At 51.9% G+C, this 27,749-nt stretch overlaps 2 protein-coding genes across 3 annotated transcripts in view; both read right to left on the reverse strand.

The window, feature by feature from the left end:
• MNT (MAX network transcriptional repressor) overlaps positions 1–8,294 on the reverse strand; it is a 14,061-nt gene extending 5,767 nt beyond the window's left edge. The window contains exons 1-3 of the mRNA XM_058676448.1: positions 8,247–8,294; positions 294–378; positions 31–168 (exon numbers count right to left, since the gene is read on the reverse strand). Coding sequence (XP_058532431.1) covers positions 31–168; positions 294–378; positions 8,247–8,294 — 271 coding nt within the window. The remainder of the gene's footprint in view (positions 1–30; positions 169–293; positions 379–8,246) is intronic.
• A 3,610-nt stretch (positions 8,295–11,904) lies between these two features.
• Positions 11,905–27,749, reverse strand: part of METTL16 (methyltransferase 16, RNA N6-adenosine) — a 118,254-nt gene continuing 102,409 nt past the window's right edge. For both annotated transcript variants that reach the window (XM_058676244.1, XM_058676245.1), the window contains exons 7-10: positions 24,604–24,673; positions 23,315–23,404; positions 12,621–12,794; positions 11,905–12,492 (exon numbers count right to left, since the gene is read on the reverse strand). In XM_058676244.1, coding sequence (XP_058532227.1) covers positions 11,923–12,492; positions 12,621–12,794; positions 23,315–23,404; positions 24,604–24,673 — 904 coding nt within the window. In that variant the 3' untranslated portion in view covers positions 11,905–11,922. The remainder of the gene's footprint in view (positions 12,493–12,620; positions 12,795–23,314; positions 23,405–24,603; positions 24,674–27,749) is intronic.

Consider the following 27,749-nt stretch of genomic DNA (forward strand, 5'->3'; position numbering starts at 1 on the left):
GAGCCCCGCCCGCGGGGCCGGCGCGCGCACACGTGGCCCGGGCGCGGGTGGGCGGGGGCCGGGCGGCCGTGCGCGCCGCCTTTCCGCCTTCCCGCTCGGCTCCGCCCCGGGTGGGAGCGGGGCGGCCCGGGGCTGCGGGGCTGCGGGTGCGCCCCGGGATCCGCGCGGCTGCCGGGGAAGCCTAGCGCAGCTCGGGAAAGGGAAGCCCGGGGCTGGAAGGGCCTGGCGCGAGGCCCGGCTCCCCGACCCGCGCGGCCTCCCCGCCCCGGGGCGGAGCTGCGCCCGGAACCCGCCCAAGCGCCGGCGGACGCTCGGAGCGGAGCCGCCGTCCAGCTCCGCGTTTTCTCTCCGTTCCTCCCCCCGCAGTGCGTTCGCATCCTATTAGGAGACGTCATCGGGCCGTAGGCCAATGGGCGGGCAGAACAACACGGCATGGAGCAGCTCCACATGGACACCCCGCGCCGCCAGCCTCCTGTTTAAAGGGCCAGTGTCTGCAGGGGCGCAGCCGCGGGTGCAGACGGGGCCACCGGGGGAACGTTTGGGTAGTACGCCGATCGGGGATCCCCGCCGTCCTGCCCTGGCCTGCCCTTTTACTTCTCGCCACCCTTCCAGGAAAAGTCAAGTCTTTCTCTTTCCTTTTCCTACCCCCGCGTGTCTTTGTCCACGCGCGCCTGACAGGGACGGAAACTGGAGCAGGGCCACCCCAGGGGCCACCCTGCGTTCTGGGGGCGAGGGCGGGCACGGCCAAGCGTCCGCAGCTGGGGCCGAGGGGGGCGTGGCCCAGATCGGGAACAACAACGTGGAGGGCGGAAACCCGGCCCCTCCAGGGCCACCGAGGCCGCGGGCGGGGCGCGAGAGCCGGGCTGGCGGGGCGCTGCCCACCGGGACGGGGACCCGGGCTGGCGCGCTCGCCCGCCGCCTTCCGATGTCCCTAGCGCAGCGGGCAAGTTCGCCCAGATCCTCTCAGAGACCAGGATCCTGGGGCCCAGAGCCGGGAAGAGGACTTGTCTAAGGTCATCTGCCCTTGTGCTTGTCTAGCGGGGTTACACTGAGCCCTGGGGCGCATTTAGGAAGGACACACCTGGCCAGCCAGAGGCACCGTGGCACGCCCTGGCGGGTATCTCTGGTGCAGGGGGCGGGGTCAGGACCCCTCCAAGTGCAGCAGTGCGTGACCCTCACCAGCACACGACGAAAAAACAAAGCCTACCAGCGGGGAGCAGGTCACCCCGGGGGGTACCTCGCAGCCCGTCCCAGTCTGGCCGACTTGCTGGAGCAGAGAGCTGCCATAGGCTTGCCCAGGGCAAGGGTGGCTGGCCCGGGCTCTGTTCCCCGGAGGGTTTCACAGCACATCCTGAGGTGAAACCCTGGAAATCAGGGATGTGGTGAAGGTGAGTGTGATCCTGGCGGCCCCAATGCCAAAGTGCCGTGGCCTGGGCTTCGGATGAGGCAGGAGCAGAGCAGGGCAGTGTTTGGTTGTGGGATGAGCTCTCCGGTCCTGAGAGAGTGACACCTATGTTGGCCTGTTAGGGCTCTGCCACCTGCTGCAGGTGTTCAGGGCCTGGCCCACCCTGGGTGATCACAGAAACAGGAAATCCTGAGGTACTAAGTAGGCTGGGTGTGGGGGCTAGGGAGCTTAGGTGACCCTTGTGCCGGCCAGCCTGGGGTCAGCCCTGTGGGGGGGCACTGAGTGGACACAAACGTCCTCCTCAGGTGGTCATGCCCTGTGCAGCTCTGGGGATGGAGGAGGTTTCTTCTAACTCTCCTTGTTGGGACCCACACTAAGCAGACGCCTCTTCCTGAAGACAGCTTTTCCTGGGGGGGGGGCGTGGGAGCAGGAGATCAAAGTGGGGCGAGCACAGGTTTGGCTGCTGGCTGCCTCCCCACCCCCGGCCCCCAGTACCCCATCTGCTCCGGAGCTTAGAGGAGATGCTTGCTATTTAAAACAAACAGCCCTCCTGGCTTCACATGATCGTGTTTATTTGGGTCACATGGGGACAGCAACCAGGGGATGCTAGGCAGAAGCTAAGGCTGAGAGAGGAGGCGTCTCGGGCCATCACTGCCTGCGGGAGCCTGAAAGGGGCCACGCACAATTCCTCAGCCACTGAGGTTTGCAAGCAAGAGCCGGGGTTCCCTGGGTGGGGTGACTAGGAGGGCTAAGCTTATCACTGTAGCTCCAGCTTCCTGTTCCAGGGAAGAAGCTGGCCACTGCAGTCACTTGAGGGAGAGAGCACAGTTGTTTTGGATGCTTTGGCAGCAAGCTCGGCTGCTTTGGAGTTTCCCCAAAGGTCAGGCATCTGCGGGAAATGCTTCCCGAATCTTCCCGTGGCTTCTCGGCGCTCAGGACTTGTGGGACAGAATACATGTGCGGTCCCCCACCACAGGACGCTTCCTCCCAGGACTTGCACTTTGTCATTCTCGAGTCCTGAGCATGCCAACACTGCATTCAAACCCCTCTCTGTCCCTTTAGTGTTTAATAGGCCGAACCAGAGACACTGCCTTAGACAGACTGGCTTCCTGGCCTCCACTGCTCACTCCAACACAGCGTCAGATCTGCAATTCCAAGGGCTACAAGTAAACAGTTTCCCAGCTTCCCATCCAAACGTGAGCTGGGGAGAGATGGGAAGCCCAAAATGCACACACTCCTGTGAGGTCCAGGAATCGTGCCAGACTCTAGGACCAACTTCACAGACCCTGAAAGTGACTGCAGGGGAGCCCTAGCAAAGCAAGAGCGACAGGTCCAAGTCACTCAGCCGCAGGGGCAGAAGGTACCCACACAGGGGCGCGCCAGGCATTTAGCTGATAAATATTTTATGTGTGCCCACTCCAGCCACAGCCAAGAGGCCTCTGCGGCAGGTTACAGAGCAGAAAGCCCCACAGCCACACCTGGAAGGGGTGAGTTTGACTCTTTCCCGCCAGGCTAGGGTGACTACATAGGAAGTTCCAGGGATCCTGCACGCTCCTCTACTTCAGAACATCAGGCAAGTAAACTTCTGTAATAATAATAAAAAGAAGTTGAGTGGATGTAAGGCTGACTGGCCGATGAACCTGATTCCCCTGATAAGCCCAGCGTGGATGAGGCGCAGGACTTTGAAGCATCGCTGGGAGGGTACAGAGCAGCCGCTCCCTGCAGCTCCAAGCTGCCTGAAGCCTTTCCCCTTCCCCAGGTGAGTCAGTCCTTGGAGGACCTGCTGGAACTCCCAGAACAGGTACAATCCAGTTCCACTCCCCAGTCATGCCCGGTCCCTCTTCCTTGTTGACGTCACCTAGTGTTATCTCAGTGACCTCCTTGCCAGTGTCTGTAAGACCTTCTGGGTCATCTGGCCTGGGGTCCAAAATGTTTGAAAGCCCCTGGAAATGGGTGAAGAACAGGAATGCTCTTGAACCCCACTTAGATGCACAGTACGGAGCCCGGGGATGAGGGGGAACCCACTGTGCTGCAGGCAGCCCTGGAGCAGGGCACTGCTAGCTGCGCCTGGTGGGAGCTGCCCCTCACTGCAGCCGGTGCTGACCTCGAAAAGCGACTGGGGCAAGGCGGCAGATTTTATCCGGTGGCCATGGGTGTGGATGCTGAGTAACAAGGGAAGAAACGCAGATCACAAGGAAGAAGGGAGGAGCCGTGCACCCTGAGCTTTGCTGGGAAATCAAGCCCGGAAGCCAGAGGGGCAGGGGCTAGGGTGCCAGCGGGTCGCACAGGTGGGTGGAAGAAGCACGGGGGGGGGGGGAGGTAGCATGGGGGGTAAGGGTTGGGAAGGAGGGAGGCTGAGACTTCTGGGGAGTTGAGTGAGCAGGATCAAGGCTGTAGCGGCGTGCAGGAGTGAATTGGGAGAGGGCGGAGTTTCCCTGTGTGAGTCAGGAGCCAGCTGGCTCCCACATGGCTGCGGACTGTCAGAGACAGGGAAGGCCCCTCCCAGGGCAGCCGGGCAGCAGTGTGACCAGCGCCCAGCCCTTAAGTTCATGCTGGATTCAAGGGTGCAAGATTAAGACTCCAAATTTGGAGAGCTGGGCTGCCAATGCTGGTTGATTCTGGGACAGGTGTCTGAGCCTCAGCCACACCGCAGTAGGCCTGTGCTCCTTGTCCACTTCCAGGCAGGGGACCCCTTTGGCCTCCTCACCCAGACCTGCTCTGGTCCCTGTCCCCTCAGGGAGAGACCATAGCTGGGACTGCTACAGCTTCCGGTCACCTCTCTAAAGAGCTGCCCTGTGGTCATCTCAACCCAGAACTTGCCCCACACACCTATAGTGATTAAGCGCTGATTGTAAAACTCTTGTAAGCCAGGAACAGCTCGCCAAGGAGCGCCAGCACATGGGCACCCACTCTCCTATCTGGGTGCTGAAGTGTTTGCTATCCAGAGGCAAACACGGAACCCCTGAAGGAACAGTGGGGCAGGCAGAATGGATGCACAAACCAAGCAACAGCATCATAAGACAAACAGGAAAAAGGCAGTCCGGGCAAACTGTGCCTTGCAAGGCGGTGCTAGACGACATGAGTTTTCCATCCACTGAGCACAGAGCATGTAAAATACTAAATACGACAAATGTAAGCATCATACAAGATGTCTGACCTCGCTGATGGCATAACCGTTTACACCACGACATAGTCCCTTGCCTACCAAGTGGCAAAGAACTGCTGGAAAAGTGGCCTCGCGGGGCTAGTGAGGGTGAACCCAGGTGCCCAGGGGAAGGGATCCTAACACCAGGTACTTGGGCACCTAACGCCTGGCCTGCAGGGAGTTAGACCCTGTGCTTTGGGACTGCTCCTGGACACCCACCCTAACACAAGGGAAATTTACCACGGACCCGTGGGCAGCTGGGATGAGCCACGGCCCCTAGGAACAGGTGCCTAAGCGTCCCTTCCTGAGGACAGCAGGGAAGTGGTCCAGGCAGCAGCCCGGGGCAGCGTGCCAGCTGCGCGTTCATGTGCTCCTAAGTTTCCAAGCTCACACTGTTAGCTCACAGTCACCCAAAGTTATCGCAAATACTGCCAAAGGAAGACGATGATCAAACAGCAGTGCATAACATGATCCCATGTTTACTGTTAAGAAAAATACTTAGATGACATACAAATACTTAGATGACAAATCACCTCACTTGAGTCCTGGCACTGTAATTTTTTTTTTTCAATGCAACATTTTCTAAATAGTTAATAATGAAACGTAGCACTGTCACAAAGTGGAATTCCAGGGATGAGAGGCCAGCCTGGGCCTGGTGGGCAAGGTCCTCACCCCACTGGGGTCACACAGGGCCCAAACTCCACTGACCTGGCCTGTGTGCGAGTAGCTGCTTCTCTCCTTTCCCTTCCTCTCCAAAGTAGGCTTATCATCTCCCTGCACCCCCACAAAAGAAGCGGAAGCTCCCCAAAGTCTTGAGTCTCTTTCTGCAGTCCAGGTGAGCCATGAGGAGCCACAGGAAAGAGTGCACGCCCACCCCACCAAGGAGAGGACACTAGGGTAGAGCGAACGGGATTCGGCGATGACTATGGACCTGCGTGGTAAAAGGCAGAGAAAGGCAGACCTCTGTCCCCTGGGACAGCTGGCTGGGTGGCAATGCAGGGTGCACAAGTCACTGCTGAAGGCGCCGAGTCTGACAGTCAGGGTCCAGAGATGGCCAGCAGGTGGCTGGAGGCCAAGCAGAGGCCTGTGCTCTGGTGTGCAGCACTGGGAGGCCCCCAGCATGGAGGACACCAACTAGAAGCCAGGGAATCATGTTGAAAGTTCTGGCCAGGGCAGCCACAGGGTGTTGGGAAGAGCCCTGGGCCGGGGGCAGGGCACCAGGTGACCACACTGTCCCCTGCCACAGCCTGGTGGCTCACTGTTCTAAGAAGTGGCTTGGCAGGATTCAGAAGCCAGTTACTGCTTATGAACTCAGAAAAGGAGATGACTTAACAACACTGGGCCGCTCTTTCAGCCCGGCCATGACCACAGTGGGGATGGAAGTGAATGGTGACTCCTCTTCTTCCTGCCCAGAGCTCATGGACACCCCAGCCAAGCTGGCCTTGTCCCCGAAGGCAGGAATCCTGGGACGGCCAGGTAGGGCTCTCCCTCCCCCAGGCATCATTCCTTGGCATGCTGGTGGGAACAGGTCCTCCCCTCCCATAGCACCCTGCAGGGCATCCGCTCAGCGACCCGCCCCAAGCTGCCTTCCTGTCTTGCACAGTAGCAGCACAAGCTGCCACCTCCCTGGGGACCGCCAGCTGCAGGAGCCAGCCAAGGCGCCCAGCTGGGAATTTCCTGGCGCGTCTCTGGATTCCCAGGCCACACTTCTGTGAATGGGGCCACCAGATGGCAGGCAGCCGCTGCTGTTCCCAGACTTACACATCCAACCTGGGGAAGGGGACTTGTCCTCAGTGATTACTGCTGCCTTCTCCAGCAAGCCTGGAGAGCACACTGGGATAGGAACGGGGTTCACAGAGTCAACAAAGAAAAAAGTTATTGACTTCTCTTTCATTATTAGACAATTATGTATTGTCAAAGAGTCACTACCTAATTATCAGCTATTTCACACAGTTTCTGATCCAATGTGAGCTCTCACTAGACATTTCATGTTGTGGTTTCCTTAACAGCTTAATTATCTGTGTGACTGCCAAACACAAGATTCTGGAAAGATCTGGTAGCATAAATTAAGAAGCAATTATCAGCAATTTCACTTCCTAACTCTTGCTCATTGATCGTGGGTTAGAGCATAAGGGACACGTGCTCCTGTTGTGCAGGTGCCCGGGGGCTGCCTTCCCCACTGCTGGCTCCTGGGCGACTGGCAGTGCGCTTCCGCTGCAGGTGCACCAGTCACTGACTGCTGATACCTAAGATTCCAGTCTCAGCTCCTTGGACGCCAGGTTAAATCCCTTCATTGTGACCACCTGTGTCACAACCCCAACGTTGGTCAGTGACGTGCTCTGAGCTGCCATGCACTTCAGTGACCACAGGGACACTGTCGCCTCTGTGTAGAAGATGGACAAGCAATGTTGGTTTCCAGTTCCTCCCTCTGAAATGTGGAAACTGGAGTTTTGTTCTGGCATTGTGGTACGATGGGTTGTCAGCAGGGACACTGGCACCCTATATTGGTGCTGCTTCAAACCCTCCAGGCTGCTTCTCTTCCAATCCAGCTCCCTGCTTATGTGCCTGGGAAGGCAGCAGATGATGGTCCAATTCCCTGGGTTTCTGCAACCCACATATGAGACGTGGTGAAACTCCTGGCTCCTGGCTGCTGGCCAGCACTGAGTGAACCAGCAGACACGAAGGGAAGCTCTCTCTCCCCTCTCTGTTGCCTCGCCTTTCAAATGGAGAACTTTTTTTTTTAATTTATTCATTTTATTACAGCCAGATATAGACAGGAGGAGAGACAGAGAGGAAGATCTTCTGTCCAATGATTCACTCCCCAAGTGAGCCGCAATGGGCCGGTGCGCGCCGATCCGAAGCCGGGAACCAGGAACCTCTTCCGGGTCTCCCACACGGGTGCAGTGTCCCAATGCATTGGGCCGTCCTCAACTGCTTTCCCAGGCCACAAGCAGGGAGCTGGATGGGAAGTGGAGCTGCTGGGATTAGAACCGGCGCCCATATGGGAACCCCGGGGCGTTCAAGGCGAGGACTTTAGCCGCTAGCCATGCCGCTGGGGCCCGAGAACTCTTTTAACACTAAAAATGGGGGTTGTATTCTGCACCTAGAGTCGCACCTTTGAAGTACCAGCCTTTATACAAGTCCATTGGTAAAGATTTTCTGACCAGAAACTGGAACCTCAGAGCAGGATCCTAGGGGGTTCCTGCCGTCAATGGCGCTGCAGCAGGGAGAGGTGGACGCCAGCAGGTCCAGGACTGAGCCAAGGTGGAGCACATCCACCCACCGGTCCCTTCTGTAACGAGGGGAGCCGCTGGACCTGGTGCCACAGAGCCAAGTCTAGCAGTTGCAGTCCTCACTTTGCACATGCCAGGACCCCACATGGGCACAGGTTTTATCCTGGAGGCCCCGCTTCCCACCCAGTTCCCTGCCTGTGGCCTGGGAAAGCAGTAGAGGACGGCCCAAAGCCTTGGGTCCCTGCATCCATATGGGAGACCCGGACCAAGCTCCTGGCTCTGGATCTGTGCAGCTCTGGCAGTTGCTGCCACTTGGGGAGTGAATCAGCAGATGGAATATCATCTTCCTTTCTGTCTCCTCTGTACATCTGACTTTCCAATAAAAATAAAAAAATAAATCTTAAAAAAAAAAAAAGGTCCACAGCTGTTCACAGATCTGGGAACCACGCATCTGGGTTCTGACCTGCTTCAGCTCCCCTGGGGCAGCTGGCAAGGAGGTCTGCGTGTCCATGGCCCCGCCCTCTTCACTGTGATGTCTGCCCGTGCTGCTTCCTGCTCTGTCTTCTTTCCTCGGCTCCCTGGTTGAGCACCAAGCACCCAGCACGGTGCCTGGAGGCCCGACGTCCCCCCCCCCCCCGCCTGGGTGTGCACTTGAAGGTGCGAGGCCCGTGCAGTCACAACAACGCTCCCTGCAGTAAAAGCACAGGCGCTGAGCGGCAGCGTTAGCTGTTCCAACCAGCAATTAAAACAACAAACCGCTGTTTTAGTCATTTGGCTGAGTCACAGCAGAGGCTTGCGGGTGTCTCCACAGAGCCGAGCTGAACACTGGTGCGCACATGAGGCCCAGGCTGGGGTGAGGGGTTAGCCCCCCGTGGACATGCATCCCGGGGGGGATGGGCCTGGCTCCGGGAGACAGAAGCCATCCTGAGAAGGGCCCGGAGCACTTGGCAAACCGGCTCTCTGAGCACAGCTTCCCTAAGAAGCGCGTGGCCGCGGCTTGCTTTCCTCACGCACCCCAGTCCCCCATCCTGCCCGCAGCAGCATGTGGAGACCGCCACACGTTTCCCTGCAGGGCTCCTGACTTAGGTGCGCCCACCTGGGCCTTCTCTCTTGTGCTGGACAGATACACAGCACCTTGAAAACAAGAGTGGACAGAGCCGCCCGCGAGCACACACAGGGGCTGTTGGCCGGCAGATGGCACACGGCGGCGCAGCGCCCTCACCGACCCGAGATCTAAATCGCACAGGGCACACCTGCCTGCAGGCCAACCAGACACCCAAACAGTGACCAAGGGACGTGGAGACAGTGACCAAGGGACGTGGAGACAGCTCCCATCTGGGGCCTCTCTGCGGGTACTCCTCCTTCAACAGAAGCTTATGAGAAGTTACTGCCTGAAAATCACTGAACATTCCCCCTGCTGGATCCCCACCAACTCCAACCAACAAAGAACTCGTCCAAGGGTTGGTTCAAGGACAGAAAAGAAAAGAAAAAATCAACTGAGATTATATTTTTAAAACAATGAAGAGGTTGATACAGGTAAACTGTGGATAAAAAGATGTTTTCTCTTGATGCTTTAATTTTCAAATTATACTTACATAAAAAATGTGCTTGCTTACATAAAATACTTATCTGGGTAGCGACTGCGTATTTCCAGAACATAACAGGGACACAGTTTTACCCATTCTCACGGGGAAGTTAAGGTGCATGACTAAAGGGCCACAGCTGCCCCCGTGCGGCCATTGAGGGAAATGCTGTGACTTTGGGCCAGGGAGATGGGTTCCTCCCAGGGCTGGTCAAATGCCCAGTAAGTCCCCCCCGCCCCCCCAAAAAAGGCTCAGGATTTTGTATCTTCCTCACATCTTTCAGCTTCTATCATTCCTGTTAGACCTTACTGATGACTTCACAAATTTAGCCTTGATTTCGACCAAGAAAAAAGGTTTTGTTTTCTAACATGTTCACAGATCAACAGGAACCCTTAAGATGGGCTGACGCGCCAGCACAGAGCCCACAGCCCTGTCAGGAGGGGCCACAAAGCCACGCAGGGAATGTGGGGTGACGGAACCAAAATGATGGGAGCCGAGCGGCCTCCGGAGAACAAAAGCAGCCTTAGCTGACCTGCGCAAACAAGCCTGGCCTCTGCTCTGGTTTTAGCTATCAAGAGATCAGAAGGCAAGTCCGGAGGCCAGAATAAATTCAAGATAATACCACAAAGATTTAATTTCAAACCGATCTGCCAATAGGAACTTGACCCCCATACCTAAGGAGAGTGTTACTCCACGCTGTGACACGTGCACCAGTGACCTCCTTCCGCGGAGCGTCCTTTCCCCTCCACACATCACCTCGTCAGGCGGCAAGTGCAGAACCCAACTGGCAGATCCCTCGGCTACAACATTTTCTCTCACTTGACAATCTGTCTCCTTGGGAGGAAGCAAAGGCCTCTTGGCTGGGGGGGGGGGGTTGTGCAGTCTCATGCTGTGAAGCCGCTGCCACGCCTTCACCTGGGAGCCACCACGCACGCAGGCACACGCACACCTTCCTGGCTGCAGTCACATCCTCTGGGGAGCTCAAAGATCAGACTCAAAGATCAGCTCAGTGCCGGAAACATTCTCCACAGGTGAGCAGTGTAAATAAACACACCAGGCCTGACAGCAGACACACAGGCAGAAGATGCTACATGGAGAGCCGAAGACACAGGCGCACATCCCAAGCTGCGTGGACCCACACGGCCAGGCGACACGCACCAGGCTGGGAAGGACGCACACCGAGACAACAGGGGGCCAGTCGGGAATGCCGAGGCCATGGGCGGTTCTGTTGTGGGTTCCATTTTCCCAGATGAGCAGGGGGCACTCAACGCAACTGTGTGCAATCCTATCAAAGGCATCTAAGCGTGGGGTTGGCATCTGTGTGGTGTGATGCTGGTTGGACGTCCTGCCGGCACAGGCTGCTCTGGTGGGGAGCCCACGGACAGGCCTGCACACTGGCTGTGAGCCTCTGGCCCTGACACATGAGCATGGCACAGTGGCTCTGCCTCCTCCTCAGCTTCCTGACCCCTGTCCATGCTATGGTGCCACTCCCACAATGGTCACAGAGCCCTCTGAATGAATCCTGCGAGACACGGGACTACAGCCAGTGAGAACTCAGCCAGTCCATGGGCTGGGGAGGCAGCTGTTTCCCTTCCCTCCAGCTTTGGTGAGGGCCCCATCTACCTGCCTCAAGGCAACCCCCCAGGCCAGCAGTGGTCTGCCCTTGCCCCAGCCACCTCGTGGAGGGCTGGCTGTGCTGCTCTGTGGCGGGTGGCCTCCTCCACCGCCAGCACAGCGTGGGGTTGGATTCAAAGGTTTTAGTCAAGCATGGCAGATTACTGACTTGCCAGACCAAACAGGGGACTCCCTTTCCAGAGGTTTCTGTTCACTGTCGGTGCTGTGACTGACAGGTGTGCCTGAGGACAGGGCTGAAGGTGCCAACAGCAGTGGGTCACCCTGAAACCAACCTCACAGAAAGCAGCCCCAGGATCTCCCCAGTGGCCCCATGGATTGGCTGCCCTGTGTTCCCACTTCCCCTGAAAGCTAAGAAAACGCCACTCTGAGCCAGACTCACAGAATGCGGAAAGGTTTTGATTCTGAGCATTCTTACGCTAAGAATGAAACAAGCTCCACTTCAATGTCCTGCCACAAAATGGCACTTGGAGTGGCTGCTGGCAGCCCATCTAAGTGCAGGGCTCGCTGACAAAGTGAGGCCGGGAACGGCAACTGGTCCTTCTTCCTGGTGCTACTAAGGCTGCTCTGGGGACCCCCTTGCCTTTCATATGGGTCAGCTCCCTTCTCAGGATGGAGCAGGTGCAGCCTTGGGGCAGAACCCAGGGTCTGCTGAAGGGAGTGTGGGGAGAGGGCCTGCAGACGCAGATCAGACGCCACAACAGTCCACAGCGGAGACACCCTGAAGTCCCTCCTGCTTTATTGATGGCTCCTGAGTGGCCACACTGCAGCTCCCTGGAAGTTAAAAAAGTGGGAGTGGGGGCTCTGGAGGCGGGGCTGGGGTGGTTGTACACGGTTCCACTGGTTTCTCTCGCAGTGATCCCGGTGGCGGGTCTGCCCCGCCGGCCCGCAGCCTCTCCAGCCTCTCCAGGCAGGCCGGGGCAGTTAGCTGGCCACCAGCCTGAGGATCTGGTTCCGCAGGTAGGTGCACAACTGGTTCATCAAATCCCGGTTCTGGCCCTCAACCCAGTGCATTTCAACCAGGGCGTCGCCCACTTCCTTCTTCACGTTGATCAGACACTTGAACAGATAGTGTCCTGCCACTCCTGGCGGAGGCCTGCCCTTCTCAGCCACAGGGCTGCCCAGGCACTCAGGAATTTCCGCGTCGTGGGCCCCGTGGCTGGCACCTTGGCCGCTCTCGGCAGCCTCCGGCCCTGCCTTCTCCTCGCTCTGTCCCTCCGCGGGGTCTGTGTTCTCCTCTGCATTCAGGGAGGGCGACTCCTGGCTCGGGCAGCGGTCCCTGACCGTGGCGGGCTGACCTTCGGGGGCCCTGTCCCCGGGGGTGGGCTTCTTCTCCTCCAAGGCCTGGATGACGTCCTCGGGAGCGCGGGGCACCTCTCTCAGCTGTCTCACACGCTCCCTCTTCTTCCTCCTCAGATGGATCCAGGAGTTTTCTATAGCTGTTAGGAAAAGGCTAACTTCCTCTTTCCCACAGGGAACTCGCTTATGCTGCACCTATTTGGAGGAAAAACATTTTATAGAAATTTGCTTTGCTTTTCTCCCCCAAATCCGTTTCAAAGAAAGAAGACAGAAAAAAAAAAAAAGTAATAAAACTAGCGTGAGCCCCCAGCCTGGCCAGGCACCTTGAGGTCGGTGAGGATCTTCTCAATCCAGGTGGTGACCACAACGATGCCCTCCAGCGCCTCGGCCCCCAGCGCCTCGGCCTTCAGGGAGAGCTCCTTCATCACTGACCCCAGCACCACGAAGGTGATGGGCTTCCGCGGCTTCTCCAGCTTCCTCCGCTTACTGGGTGGTGACTGAAAGAAAAACGCAGGCGTGCAGAAGACGAGAAAGAAACCCAAAGAACTCAATCCTGAATGGGAACATGTACTCCAGGCTTCTGCTCCCCACCGCCCAGGCCTGGCTGGGGGGCCGGGTCCGTGGAGACCTCCCGTGTCAGGATGAGGCCTAGGAGGGTGCTGCCCACAGGGCTGCGGGGGGGGGGGGGGGCATGGCAGAGGGAGGAACAGCCTGGAAGAAGGCTGGATCGCATCCCTGAGGCGTGAGAGACTGACAACGCCCGGAAGCTGAACAGCACCCACTAGAGGGACTCACACTCCATGTTGGAAACTGAACAACTCCACCGTACTTACAATTTAAGCAAAAGTTCCTAAATGGTAATTTTTTTTTCAAAAGCTCTTTGCTAAGACCATGAATATTATGAACACTGTGTCAAGATAGATTTTTACTTACTGACTTTTAAAAGAGATTTATTTACTTACTTATTTGAAAGGCAGAGTAACAGAAAGAATCATTCCCTAAATGGCCACACAGCCAGGGCTGGGACTAAAGATTAGGGGCAAAACAAGCAGGCGAGGTTAACAAGCTGAAATGACTGGGAGAGACCCCCGGAACACAAATCAACAGCCCACACTACACTCGTATGCGTGTATGTGTACACACACACACATCCTCCAAATTAGCCAGGTTACTTCAAGTGTTTAAAGTAGTGCCAAAAAAAGCTGAAATTAAAGAATCTTAGACAAACACACTTAGAAGAGAGAGAAGGACCAAGCCTAGCGGCTGTGAGCCAGCCTGCTCTGGAGGTATTAACCATGGGCTCGGAGGCCTGCCTGGGCCTGCACTCCCTCCATTCTGTCCAGACAAGACCGGATGAAGTCACACATCACGACAGTACAACTGCTATTACTCAACCTCCCAGTAAGAGAGAGAATTTCTGTAGTCTTCCCAGAACCCACCACTTTGCATGAAGGAGTTTAAAATAGGGTTATCAAGCTGAAGAGGGAGAAAGATGGGGTGTGTGTGGGAGGAGGATGAGGGGTGGAGAGCACGATTCCCCACTGCACATTCCGTACTCAAGGCTGCGCTCCCCAAGGGCTCCCTGGGACATGCCCCCCAGCAGCCCTGTGTGCACCCCCACACTGGTTGGCAAGCGTGGCCACCGGCAGCCCACGGCAGCCCGCTCCTGTGTCTGCTGGCGGAGGGGGTGATCACAGGGGTCACGCACTGCGTGACTCAGTGAAGGTTCTAGAACTGCTTGTTTGACATGTGGCAGGCCGGAGCTGGCTTTCTCTAAAGTCACAACGGACTTTTCTTTGCTTCCAGACACTAAAGAGATGCAAACACAGCCGACAGGAGCTCCAGCAAGAGTCTACTGCCAACTTCCTAAGGGAGTGTCAATGAGCAAGACGGGCGAGGCAGAGCCCAGTTTCAGAGAGCTTCCCGGCTCGACTCCTGCGCCTTCCCCTCACAATCTGGCCCAGCTCTTCAGCGACAGATGGCAAGTAACAAATACGGCATTCCTAAAGGATTCTTTGATTATTATTTTTTTTAATATTTATTTTTTATTGAAAAGGCAGATATATATAGAGAAGGAGAAACAGAGAGAAAGACCTTCCATGTGTTGGTTCACTCCCTAAGTGGCCACGATGGCTGGAGCTGAGCTGATCCAAAGCCAGGAGCTAGGAGCTTCTTGTGGGTTTCCCACGCAGGTGCAGGGTCCCAAGGCTTTGGGCTGTCCTTGACTGCTTTCCCAGGCCACAAGCAGGGAGCTGGATGGGGAAGTGGGGCTACCGGGATTAGAAACAAAATCCATACAGAATCCTGGTGCATGCAAGGCAAGGACTTTAACCACTAGGCTACCGTGCCGGGCCCCTGGCCACTCATTTTCAATCTAGCTCTCTGCTTATTGCCTGGGAAAGCAGTGGAGGATAGCCCAAAGCCTTTGGATTCGGCACCTGCATGGGAGACATAGAAGAATCTATCTCATTTCAAGTAAAAAATCAACAAACAAAAACTCAGAAGCAGATACCCTAGGTCTTCTCAATCAAGCTTTAAAAATGATTATAGATTAATTCAGCATTTCTTACAACAATCATCTGAGCTTCCTCTTATTTGTATAAAACATTCCTTATAGGCAGGGCCATGGTAAAATACAAGATCAAGTTTTAAGAAATTAAGGACTGGGGCCAGCGTTGGGTACAGCAAGTTAAGCCACCACTTGTATGCTGGTACCCATGCATCAGAACGCCGGTTCCTGTCCTAGCTGCTCCTCTTTGGATCCGGCTCCCTGCTTCCTTTACTTGGGGAGGCAGCTCAAGATGGTGCAAGAACTTGCGCCCCTGTGACCCACGTGAGAGATGAGGCTTAAGCTCCTGGTTCAGACCGGGCCCAGCCCTGGCTGTTGCGTAGCACAAAACAGCCCCTCTGCTGCCAGGACATGGCTCAACGTTTTGTTGCCTGGAAGTGTTGTTTCCTTACGGAAAGCGCAGTGGACATTTCTTTTATTATGTTAATTTGCCAGGTTAAAGTGTACAAATGGGGCTGGGCGCAGTGGCCTAGCAGCTAAAGTCCTTGCCTTGAACACGCCAGATCCGGATCCCATATGAGCACCGCTTCCCATCCAGCTCCCTGCTTGTGGTCTGGGAATGCAGTTGCAGACAGCCCAAAGCCTTGGGACCCCGAACCTGCGTGGGAGACCTGGAGAAAGGCTCCCAGCTTCGGAATGGCTCAGCTCTGGACACTGTGGCCATTTGGAGACTGAAGCAGTGGGTTGAAACACTTCATCATTTTCTTTCTCCCTCTCTCTGTAACTCTGCCTTTCAATTAAATAAAAAATAAATCTTACAGTAAATAAATAAAAGACTCAAGCATTTATCCTGCAACCAATCAAATAACTGTTGAGGAGAAATCTCTAGTCATGCAAGCAGATGCAGAAGTGAAGACACAATACAACATGCATCTCTGCTTGCAAACAAAAGGTGGACTCCCAACAAAGTGCTGGACATACCTAGACAATGGGATGCTGGACTGTCTGACATAGCCTGTACCAGCACTGCCGGGGCACACTTAAATAACACACTGATGGAACTGTAACTTGTTATGAAGAGTGTGACATTATGGGAAAAATCAATCGGGGGGCGGTAAATGGGGGGAGGGGATCCCAGACCATACAGGATTGTATGATACATTAAAAAAAAAAAATCACTAGTCACAGAAGCATATCAGCCAATAAGCAAAGCAAGCAAAGCAAAGCAATGATGTTACAAAAGCATCCTTCCGCAGCTCTAAATCACTAACTGGCCACACACCATGAGCCTGTCAATCATTTCCCATGGATGGCAGTCCTGACCCACTGCCCCCATTTAGGGAAACAAACTAAAAGCAAGCCTTGTCTGGACAAGCTTCTAGATCTGCCTACCAATTAGGAGGAAAGACCGCGCTTGGCACAATGGTTCAACGACTAAAGCCTCATCTTGCATGGGGCACCAGTTCATGTCCTGCCTGCTCCACTTGTGAGCCAGGTTCCTGCTTGTGGCCCCAAGCCTTGGGATCCTGCGCCCACATGGGAAACCCAGAAGAAGCTCCTGGCTCTTGGCTTTAGATCAGCTCAGCTCTGGATAATGTTGTCATTTGGCGAGAGAACCAGTAGATTGAAGATTTTTCTCTTTGTCTCTCCTCCTCTCTGTAAATCTGATATTCCTTTACAATAAAAATAAATAAATCTTAAAAAAAAAAAGATTTACTTCATTTTATTTGGAAAATCAGATATACAGAGAGGAGGACAGAGAGGAAGATCCTCCGTTCGTCGATTCACTCCCCAAGTGGTCGCAACGCAAGTGGCCACAACAGCTGGAGCTGAGCCAATCCGAAGCCAGGAGCCAGGAGCCTCTTCCAGGTCTCCCATGCAGGTGCAGGGTCCCAGCACTTTGGGCCGTCCTCGACTGCTTTCCCAGGCCACAAGCAGGGAGCTGGATGGAAAATGGGGCTGCCAGGATCAGAACAGGCACCCATATGGGATCCTGGTGCATGCAAGACAAAGACTTTAGCCGCTAGGCTACCGTGCCGGGCACAACAAATAAAAAATCTTAAAAAAAAGGGGGGGGGCTTGAATTTTTTCTTTGATGAAGGAAAGATGACAGATGAAGCGAGAAGAGGGACTGATGCTGTGGTGTGGTTAGTAAAACTGCTGCCTGCAATGTCAGCACCTTACTTGCAATCCAGCTCCAGAGGACGGCCCAGGTGCTCAGGCACCTGCACCACAGGAGAAACCCGGAAGACCTGGGCTCCTTGGCTGGTAAAGATGTTTGTGGGAAGGAACCAGCAGATGGAATATCGCTCTCTGTGTCTCTCCCTCTGAAACCCTGTCTTTCAAATACATAAATACTTCAAAAGAAGAAAAAAGAAGAAGAAATGAGTCATGAGCCTCTTCCAGGTGCCCATGTGAGTGCGGGAGAAATCTGTTCAGCACATACGAGGGAAACGCACATTACAAAACAACCATCATGGATTTCAAAACCGCACAACAAAATAACCTTTATCTGCTAATTCCATTTCCTCACAAATTTCCTAAGTGCCCTTGTACTTATTAGGCACCGGCTATCACATAAGGGTCAAAACCCCTGCTGGATACATGAATGGAAGTGTGGCTGCTCAACTCAGGGAATCTCCCACTTCACGGGGCAATCCCAATGGCATAGGTGAGCAAGTCTGACATTCAAATATCCATCCAAGAAAACCAGGACATTCAAGGGAATGTCATTTCCTTAAAGCTGCCACCTCAAAGGACTATTTATTATACCATGGACTCCAGCTATTAACATGAAATTCACTTTCAAAGCATAAAGGTGGTCCATTAAGAAAATATCCCAAGTAAGCTAGGTGGGTTCTGAAAACAATTTTAAGCTCCAAGAAGGATTCTTTCAGCAAGTATAAACCTCAAAGCTGAAATCAAAATAAGATACCCACGAACCTGGCCTTGTCCCAGAAGCTAGGTGCCAGGGACCTAAGCACTCGGGCCACCTTTCACTGTGCTCCCAGTCACGTGAACTGGACTGGAAGTGGAGTAGCTGAACCAGGATCTGATAGGGGATGCCGTATCCCAAGTTGTGGCTTAAATCTGGTCTACCACACGGCCGGCCTGGATATGATGTTTTCCGTGATTTGTCACGCTTGGTCAAAATAATGGAATAAAGTGAGTAATTTACGGTATGTTCTCACCTGGCTAATGTAACTCAGTGATTAATTATTTCACGTTTCTGGGGACAGTGCTGTGGAGTAGTAAGCTAAACCTCTGCACACAGTGCCAACATCCCATATGGGTGCTGGTTTGAGTCCCGGCTACTCCATTTCTGTGCCGCTGCCGGCTTATGTGTCCCAGAAAGAAGAAGATGCCTCATGTGCTTGGGGTCCTGCACTTGTGCGAGAGAACAAGAGAAACTCCTGACTTCGCACTGGCCCAGCTCTGGCCACTGCAGCCATTTGGGGAGTGAACCAGCAGATGGAACATTTCTCTATCTTTCCTTTTTTTTTTTTTTTCAAGATTTATTTATTTTTATTACAAAGTCAGATGTACAGAGAGGAGGAGAGACAGAGAGGAAGATCTTCCGTCCGATGATTCATTCCCCAAGTGAGCTCAACGGTCGGTGCTGGGCCTATCCGAAGCCGGGAACCAGGAACCTCTTCCGGGTCTCCCACGCGGGTGCAGGGTCCCAAGCCGTCCTCAACTGCTTTCTCAGGCCACTAGCACGGAGCTGGATGGGAAGTGGAGCTGCCAGGATTAGAACCAGCGCCCATATGGGATCCCGGGGCATTCAAGGTGAGGACTTTAGCCGCTAGGCCACGCCCCGGGCCCTCTGTCTTTCCTTCTGAGTGTCTTTCAAATAAAAATAAAATCTTAAAAAACAAACAAAAAACCCTTTAATGTTTACAGAACTGCTGCAGGGTCTAACATGACATAAATAATTTTCCCTACTATATATATATATATATATTTTTTTTTAAAATATTTATTTATTTTTATTGGAAAGTCAGATTTACAGAGAGAAGGAGAGACAGATCTGCCATTTGCTGGTTCACTACCCAAGTGGTCGCAATGGCTGGACCTGAACTGATCCAAAGCCAGCAGCCACGAGCTTCTGGGTTTCTCACACAGGTGCAGGGTCCCAAGGTTTTGGGCCGTCCTCAACTGCTTGCCCAGGCCACAAGCAGCAAGCTGGATGGGAAGTGGGGCTGCCGGGATTAGAACCCATATGGTATCCCAGTGCATGTAAGGCGAGTATTTTAGCCACTAGGCTGCTGTGCCAGGCCCTAAAAATAAAACTTTAAAATTTATTTTACACTTTAAAAAAATGAAAAGAAACTTCTATTATGGAATAACAGACATGATTGAAGTGGGTTTTGAAGAACAGTGGAGCCTCCATGGCACTTTTTGCTACTTGGATGCTAGGGCTCCGTTCCCCGTGGTTGGCTGCTGCAGCTGGTCTGAGAAATAAGTCTGGGATCACTGAACGGCAGTTGTCAATTTAACAGTGAACAGTGACCATCTGAGGGCCTGTGCGCCTGACCTGGTGTTGGGAGATGCTCCGGTAGACCCAAGGATGGTACCTGGGGCACAGGACAGGGTGCTGCCAGGCAGGACCGGAGACATCAGCTTGGGAGGAGCCTGGGCCAGCTGCTCAGGAGGCAGCACGCCTAAACCAACACACCCATGCTCATGGAGCCACACCAGCTCTTGTCAAGATGGTGGCGAGGCCTAACACAGTCGGCTGATGTCTGTCTGCCTCCAACTGGCAGCTCTGGGGGCACCTTCTTGGAATCTCTCAGCTACCAGGGACTATAAACTTCCGTGGCTTAAGTGCAGCACGGTCAGATCACAGGAACCACACCTACAAAGGTAACTCTAGCATCTGACCCTTCCTCCACCTGCTCTCCAAAAGCCCTCTAGATACAACTCCCAGGACAAGAAAGTTCCAGAAATGTCTCACCAATAGGGAGATATCCACTTAATCCAATCACTCAAATGGATTAGCCAACTGAGCATTGCTCAGGAAGCTGTCTCCTCACCCCCCACCATGGGGATACTTTTTTTTTTTTTTTTAAAGCCCAGGCTAGAGGGCAGTGTTAACCAAGCGGGGTTCTCTGTCCTTCCCTCCCTGTGGCAGGCAGGTGGGGTGTGGGGTAAGTGAAGCTCAGAGAGCCGCTGAGCTACCCAGATCTCTCTTGGTTAGCCCGGGGATACTTTTTAAAACCCAAGTTTTTGGGAGATGTTCATATCGATACTGCACTACTTACTAGAGCTATATTTCCTGCCTCCTCCCCTCTTTCTTTTAATCAATGTCAAGCTTCCTTAAGACAAAAAAAAAAGAGCTCAGTGCCATAGGCAAGTGCCTAAATGTTGGCCTTGCACGCGCTAGGGTCCCATATGGGAACCAGTTTGTGTCCCAGCTGCTCCACTTCCCATCCAGCTCCCTGCTTGTGGCCTGGGGAAGCGGTCGAGGACGGCCCAAAGCCTTGGAACCCTGCATCCACGTGGGAGACCTGGAGGAAGCTCCTGGCTCCTTATTGGCTCAGCTCCAGCTGTTGCTTGGGGCTGCTTGGGGGGTGAACCAACAGACGGAAGATCTTTCTGTGTGTTTTTCCTTCTCTCTGTATATCTGACTTTCCAATAAAAAAAATATATATTAAAAGAGAAAGAATAAAAAAATAAAGCAAAGCTAAGACAATGCCTTGAGCAGCCAAGGAGGCTGGGATGGGGAGGCTTTCTAAGTGGCTCGTTAGAATTCTGGAATGAGCAGTTCTCCCACGTGCCTCCTCCCGTTCATCATCAGTGAGCAGTGATGGCACACACGCCCTCAGTGCCGGGGCTCCTTGTTCTGTTGCTACAGCAAATCCAAATAACTGTAATGGGAGTCGTGTAGGCGCTTGATCTACTGGTGCATCAGAATTTTCCGGCATTTAGCACCAACTGAAACGAGTCAGTAGGCCTGAGATGAGTGCAAACACAAGTTGCCATAGTAACTGGTACATTTACCCTAAAATGGCAGGGATGGGGGTGGGGAAATAGGTCAATATTTCTGCTTAACCAGCTCTATTCCTGTCTGAAGAGCCCCCATCCTCCTCCTACCTCACCAACAGGCCCAAGATGCAAAAAGTCAGGTGAATTTCTCAAAAAGGCAGGCAGAATAGGGAGCGGTCAGGTGGAGGGGAAAATACCCAAGTGAGGCTCCCATGGGTCCCCCAGGACTACCCGCAGGGAAGGCAGCTGCTGATTCAGGGCACCAGTGCTAGGAAACTGTTGCTGGGTTACTACAAACCAGAAACTGTCACTTTCCCTGTGGTAATTTAAGTGTACCTAATGGAACACTGGGGAATGCATTAACAGCTTGAGGTAGGAGCAGAGGTGGGGAGGGAGAGATCTGAGGCTCCCAGCAAGCGGCATTCTTTGATGGCTGGGAGCTGTGAACACAGCTAACGGATGCCCTGAGGGGGGGGGCAGGTTGAGGGGACTTCTTTTCAAAACAAGCTGACTCTGCTAACACACAAACACAACGCCCTTTGACGCTTGGATCTGAAATGGCTCCTAATACTCCAGAGCCAGGGTAACTCTGGTCTCTGAACTGCTGTGCCCAGTGCTAGAACTCCCTGTCGGTCCCCCACCTGCGCTGCCCACAAACATGGAAGGCAGGGCTCACTCTCAGTGAGCATCTGGAAGAGGTATTGCCCCACTTGCTGGTGGCTCCTGCCACCTGCACAGGGACACCTGGGGGCATGACTAATCCGTGTTAACCATTCAGTGGGGAAGGTTGCAGGATTCTAGACAACAGAGAGGATAACCCTTCCGGGTATGTGTAAATCAAAAAGAGTATCATGTGTAACTGGTGACTGCTGCAGGCCTGGGCCTCTGGACAGCCCTCGGTCCGTCCATTCTAATGGGCCTGGGGCACACACCTGAGAGCGGAGGGAGGCCAGGCTCTGCCTAAAACGAGCTCACGTTCTCAGAAATGAGGCCGCACCTCCAAACTGTCCCCTGTGCTTCTCCTATGTGTGTCACAGTCTACATGTCTGCTCTACAAGATCAGGGAAGGGATGTGGAGATACACTGCTTATGCATCATTTACTACAACCTGGATGACCAAGGGCAGCCAAAGTCTCGGGAGCGGAGCCCCAGGTACAAGCCTGCTATGTGGGATGCAGAAAGGCCAGCGGCAGCAGGTTCGCAGGCTTCTGTAAGCACCATGTGTGACATGCTGTTTCCAACTCAGGGTGACAAGCTGTCAGGCACCGTCAGGGAAGTGTGAGGACAGACACACATCACTCCATCCCACCTCTCAGGATACCCCCAAAAGTTATTAGGTTGGCCAGCTTGGCAGCAAGCTTTATTTATATACAAGAACATGTTAAAAAATTCACAGAAAAATTAAAAGATAAATTTGTGGAGCTAGCATTGTGGTACAAAGGGTTAAGCAGCTGCTTGCAACGCTAGGATCCCATATGCCAGTAACTGATCTATTCCTGGCTGCTCCATCTCTGATTTGGCTTCCCATTAATGTGTCTAGAATGATGTGAATGATGGTCCAAGTGCTTGGGCTCCTGACACCCATGTGGAAGAACTGGATGAAGTACTTGGCTCCTAGTTTTGGCTCAGCCTAGACCTGGATGTAATAAGTATTTGGAGAATGATCCAGAAGATGAAAGATACCTCTTTCTCCATTTCTCCACTCTCTTTCTCTCTCTGACGTTTTACCTTTAAAATAAATATTAAAACAACACCAAAACAGGGGCTGGAACTGGCATGGGGATTGAGCTAGCTACTGCAATGCCAGCATCCCATAAGATCGCTGGTTTGAGACCTGACTGCTCTACTTCTAATACAGCTCACTGCCAATGTGCCTGGTAAGCCAGCAGAGGATGGTCCAAGTACTTGGTCCTGTGCACCCATTGGGAGACCCTGAAGAAGCTTGTGGCTCTGGCCTGGACCAGCCCCGGTGGTTGTGGCCATTTGGAGGGTGAACCACTGGATGAAAAGATCTGCTTCTCTCTTTCTCCCTCTCTCTGTAACTCAGACTCTCAAATAAATAAATAAACCTTAAAAATAAACAAATAAAATGCAATAGGATAATGGCTTATCACTCAGCTTTAAAAACAGTTGATATGTGAGAGCTAATCCAAGGGCTGAGACACAGCTGTTTGTTGCACAGCAGAAGGGCGCAAACCCAGGCAGCAGTGTCTGCCTTCAGACAGAAGGGAAACGCAGCAGACTGCGACTGCAGTTGAGGCATGGCCACTAGCTTGTGGGATCTGGATTTCCAACCCCTGAAAGATGCACTTGGGATGCATTTGTATGTGCGGAGCAAAACCCACTACACCCGTTCATGGAGAAAGGCTCCCAGTCAGCAGTCTCCTTTTCAGGACCACGTCCTGTTTGTTTGGGGACATATTTCAGGGAAACAGGACATATCAATTTAGTTCATTCATGACCTACTGAAACCAACTGCCAGGTAGCACCTGGTGACTCCCGTGCAAGGTCTCTACTTACTGGTACTGTTACATCATCATAAAAACTCCAAGCTAAAGCCCATCGCATCGTCCGGCCTTGACAGAATTCTGTATAGGTGACTTTAGGAACCTAAAATTGACAAACACAGCATCCCATCAAATAGAAGTCTTTCCACAACATGTTTCTGGCTGCTGTCTCATGTTAAATCATCTACTAGTCCTTCTAATTGGTTAACAGTTTATTCAGAAGCAATCATGCATAGCTGCCTAATAGCCAATCAACACATTATCTCAACAGAATTATGTACACATAGTTTTTTTTTTTTCCTCACACAAACTGTTAGGGAAAATTTTACAGATCTGACAAAAAGATTTAAATATGTAAGACAACTAAAATAGAGTTCTTCAGGGAATCATTCATAATATGAATCTGCTGTTAGGAAACAAAAGGAACTACTTTATATAGCTTTTGCGATGTTCTAAAAAACTATTTATTGATTCATTTTCATTTTACTTGAAAGGTAGGCAGCCCAAAAAAGTCTTCTATGCACTGGTTCAGTCCCCCAGTGTTCACAGCAGTCAAGGCTGGGCCAGGTCAAAGGGCTCTTGCCACCTATGTAGAGCTCCCAGGTGGAGTTCCAGGCTCCTCCACGTGGTGGCGAGGACTGAAGCACTTGAGCATCCGGGGAGGGGGCACATCAACAGGAAGCTGAAACTCAAACCACACTGCAAAGCTGGACTGTTCTCGGCTTCCAGCTTGGGTTGCCATCTAGCCCCAGCTATTGGAGGCATTTAGTAGGGCCAGGGCACATAAGCTCTCTCTTCCTCCCTTTCATTTAAGCAAATAAAAACTTAATAATAATATATAAATTGGGGTTGGGCATGATGGCTCAATAGCTAAATCTTCATCATGAAGTGCTGGGATCCCATATGAGTGCTAGTTTGTGTCCTGGCTGCTCGGCTTCCCATCCAGCTCCCTGCCTGTGGCCTGGGAAAGCAGTAGAGGACGGCCCAAAGTCTTGGGATCCTACACCTATGTGGGAGACCTGGAAGAAGCTCCTGGCTCCTGGCTTTGGATTGGCTCAGCCCTGGCCATTGCAGCCACTTGGGGAGTGAACTAGTGGATGGAAAATCTCTCTGTCTCTCCTTCTTTCCATAAATCTGAAGTGCCTTGTCAATAAAAATAAACACATTTTTTAAAAACAATAAATAAGCCATGGAATTTTCAAAAAGCAAAACATGAAACCACAGCCCGAGTGCTAAGTGTAAAGGAAATCTTTACTGGCTGCCTGCCTGTGCGGCCCTGCCATGCTGCCGCTGAAGCCTTACCCCCTGGATGCGGAGCTCTTCCTTCAGGGGAGCCAGGCTGCACTTCTTCCCCAGCATGCAGCTGTACCACCTGGGGAAAACCAACCAGACACACTTTCCAAGTCAGCATCGCTCAAGCAAACAAGATAACGACAGCAGCAAACAAACACTGAGTTAAGTTACGAGTGACAAGAACAAGACCTGATTGTAATACGTTTAGACAAAGACTCAATCTAGGGATGGAAAAAGCCCGAAGCAACTCAAACAAAAACACAATTAGTTTTTCCAGTGCTTTGTAGTTGAATGTATTCGCAAAGAGAAAAGGAAGCAGGTCTTATGTGTCAGACTCTTAACTCTGAGCGGAAAATTAGTCCAACAAATAACAAAAATACGTATATAAACACTCCGTGTTCCACACTGAGAAGCTAGTAAATCCTGCATGAGCCTGTATTGTGAGATGGCCTCAGCTGCAAATAACTCAAACACTGAGGGTGCATTTGCATTTCAACACAGACTCCAAAGAGGGAAACATGGAGAAGATGAAGTGGTTAAAAAGCAAACAGAATATACTTTTTGCTACAATTTTTGTTTTTTTTAAAAAATTTGTTTTGACTGGAAAGTCAGATTTACAAACAGAAGCTGTTGAGGGCATCTGAGGAGTAACCCAGTGGACAAAAGCTCTCTCCGACTCTGCTTTCAAATAAATAAATGGTAAAGAAATAATTGAAACCAGAAGAAAACTTAATCCATACAAAGACTTGTATGAAAATATTCACAGCAGTTTAATTCATTCAAGGCAAACCTAGAAATGGACCAAATGTCCATCAAAGGATGAACAGATGAACACATTTTGGTACATGCTTAAAATGGCATACTGCTTAGCAATAAAGACACAACAACTGATGCAAACACAACATGGATGTACTACACAAAAGGAGCCAAATGGAAAAAAACATTCTGTATGCTTCTAGTTCAATGAAAAGTTACAAACAGGCAAAATCATTGTTACAGAAAATATACCAATAGTTGCTGGCACTGGCTGGTGCTGTTGTATAGCAAGTAAAGCTGCTGCCTCTGAGACAGTGGTACCCCATGGGTACCAGTTCATGTCCTGGCTGCTCCACTTGGGATCCAGTTCCCTGTTCACGGCCTGGGAAAAGCAGCAGATGTCCCAAGCATTAAGGAATCCTACCACCCACATGGGAGAAGCAGATGAAGTTCCTGGCTCCTGTTTTGGGCTGGCACAGTCCTGGCTGTTGCAGCCATCTAGGGAGCGAACCAGCAGATGGAAGACCCATCTCTCGGTACCTATTTCAAATAAACGCATAAATCTTTACAAAAAAAAAAAAAAAAAAAAAAAGAAAGAAAAAGATCTTGTATCAACAGACACTGGAGGCTGGAAGACAGGAAGAGATCGCAGAAGGGCACTGGGGAACTTTTTAGAGCTATAGAAATGTTCTAGAATGGGGCCAGTACTGTGGTCACTCTATACATCTGATCTGGGAACATGGGTTCATGTCCTGGCTACTGAGGATGACCTGCTAACTTGCCTGTGAAAGCACCAGATGATGCCTTCAGTCCCAACCATCCATTTCGAAGATGACAGGAATTCCTGCCTTCTGTTTTGGCCTAGCCCAGACCCAGCTGTTGTGGTTATTTGGGGAGTGAACCAGTAGATGGAAGCTCTAACTCCCTCTATCTCTTTGCATATATATTAAAAAAATGTTCTGTATCTTGGCTGTGGTGGTAGTAGCATAGTTTTTTTTCTATGTAACATACATATTTGTCAAAGTGCCTCAAATTACCCACTTGAAAATTGGAGAATTTAATGTTATGCAACTTTACCTCTGTAACACTGATTTAAATATGTAAACTTATTATGTGATTATTTTATTCCTTCAAATACATAAAACATTTGGTTTTGTTTTTTTTTTAAAAATTTTATTTTTTTTGGAAAGTCAGATATACAGAGAGAAGGAGAGACAGAGAGGAAGATCTTTTGTCTGCTGACTCATTCTACAAGTGGCCTGCAACAGTCTGAGCTGAGTCGATTGGATGCCAAGAGCCAGGAGCTTCTTCCAGGTCTCTCATGTGGATGCAGGGCTTTGGGTAATCTTTGACTACTTTTCAGGCCACAAGCAGGAAGCTGGAAGGGAAGTGGAACAGCCAGGGCATGAACCAGCACCACACGTGATCCTGGCGGATGCAATATGAGGATTTAGCCAATCGGCTATTGTGCCAGGCCCTCCCTGGTTTTTTTTTTTTTTTTTTAAGATTTACTTATTTTTTATTGGAAAGGCAGTTTCAGAGGAGAAACAGAGAGAAAGATCCACCATCCACTGATTCAATCCCCAAATAGCCACAATGGGCACAATGTCCATAGCTGAGCCTTTATGAACCTAGCAGCCAGAGGCTTCTTCCAGGTCTCCCATGTGGGCGCAGGGACTCAAGGCTTTGGCCTGTCCTCGACGGTTTTCCCAGCCCACAGGCAGAGAGCCTGAGGGGAAGTGGGGCAACTGGGACGTGAATGGTGCCCCTATGGGATCCTGGCACATGCAAGGCAAGGACTTTACCCACTAAGCTACTACGTTGGGGCCTATAAGCAGCATTCTTGAATCACTTAGATCAAAACCACCAGAAGCCCAGAAATGATCAAAATAGAGAAAAAAAAAATACTACAGGTTCTCCAGGAGATTTAGGAAAGCAAGTATTTAGAAAAGCGAGACTATTCACAAACATGTCATTGGTATTCAATATAAACTTGGAATTTTATATTGTAGATGACCTCTAAGCTGAATAGTGAATTATGAAGCTTTTAAGGTTTGCTCTTAGCAATCTACTGACAGCTATATTTTGTATAGAAAAAGCAGAAGTAAGAAGTAACTGTATTTGTTAAAAATCCTGTGTTAGCTTCCATTTTCAGAGCGCTCACCCACTCTATCTTACCTCCTCTCACAGGCACAGGATGGCAACTAATTAAAATGCATGTGGAAGAAAAAGAAGAAAGAAGACCTACTCACCCCAGAGAGTTTGAACCCATTACACTATTTTAACGATGAAAGTAGCTCTCTACTTATTATAGGACTTAGGAATTCCTGTGAGATGACTGCTTTCAAGAAAACTACAAGATTAGTATACTAGTATAAACTGGCAGGCGCTTCACCCAG

Source organism: Ochotona princeps, chromosome 17 (assembly GCF_030435755.1).
Source record: "Ochotona princeps isolate mOchPri1 chromosome 17, mOchPri1.hap1, whole genome shotgun sequence".
Classification (NCBI taxonomy): Eukaryota; Metazoa; Chordata; class Mammalia; order Lagomorpha; family Ochotonidae; genus Ochotona; species Ochotona princeps.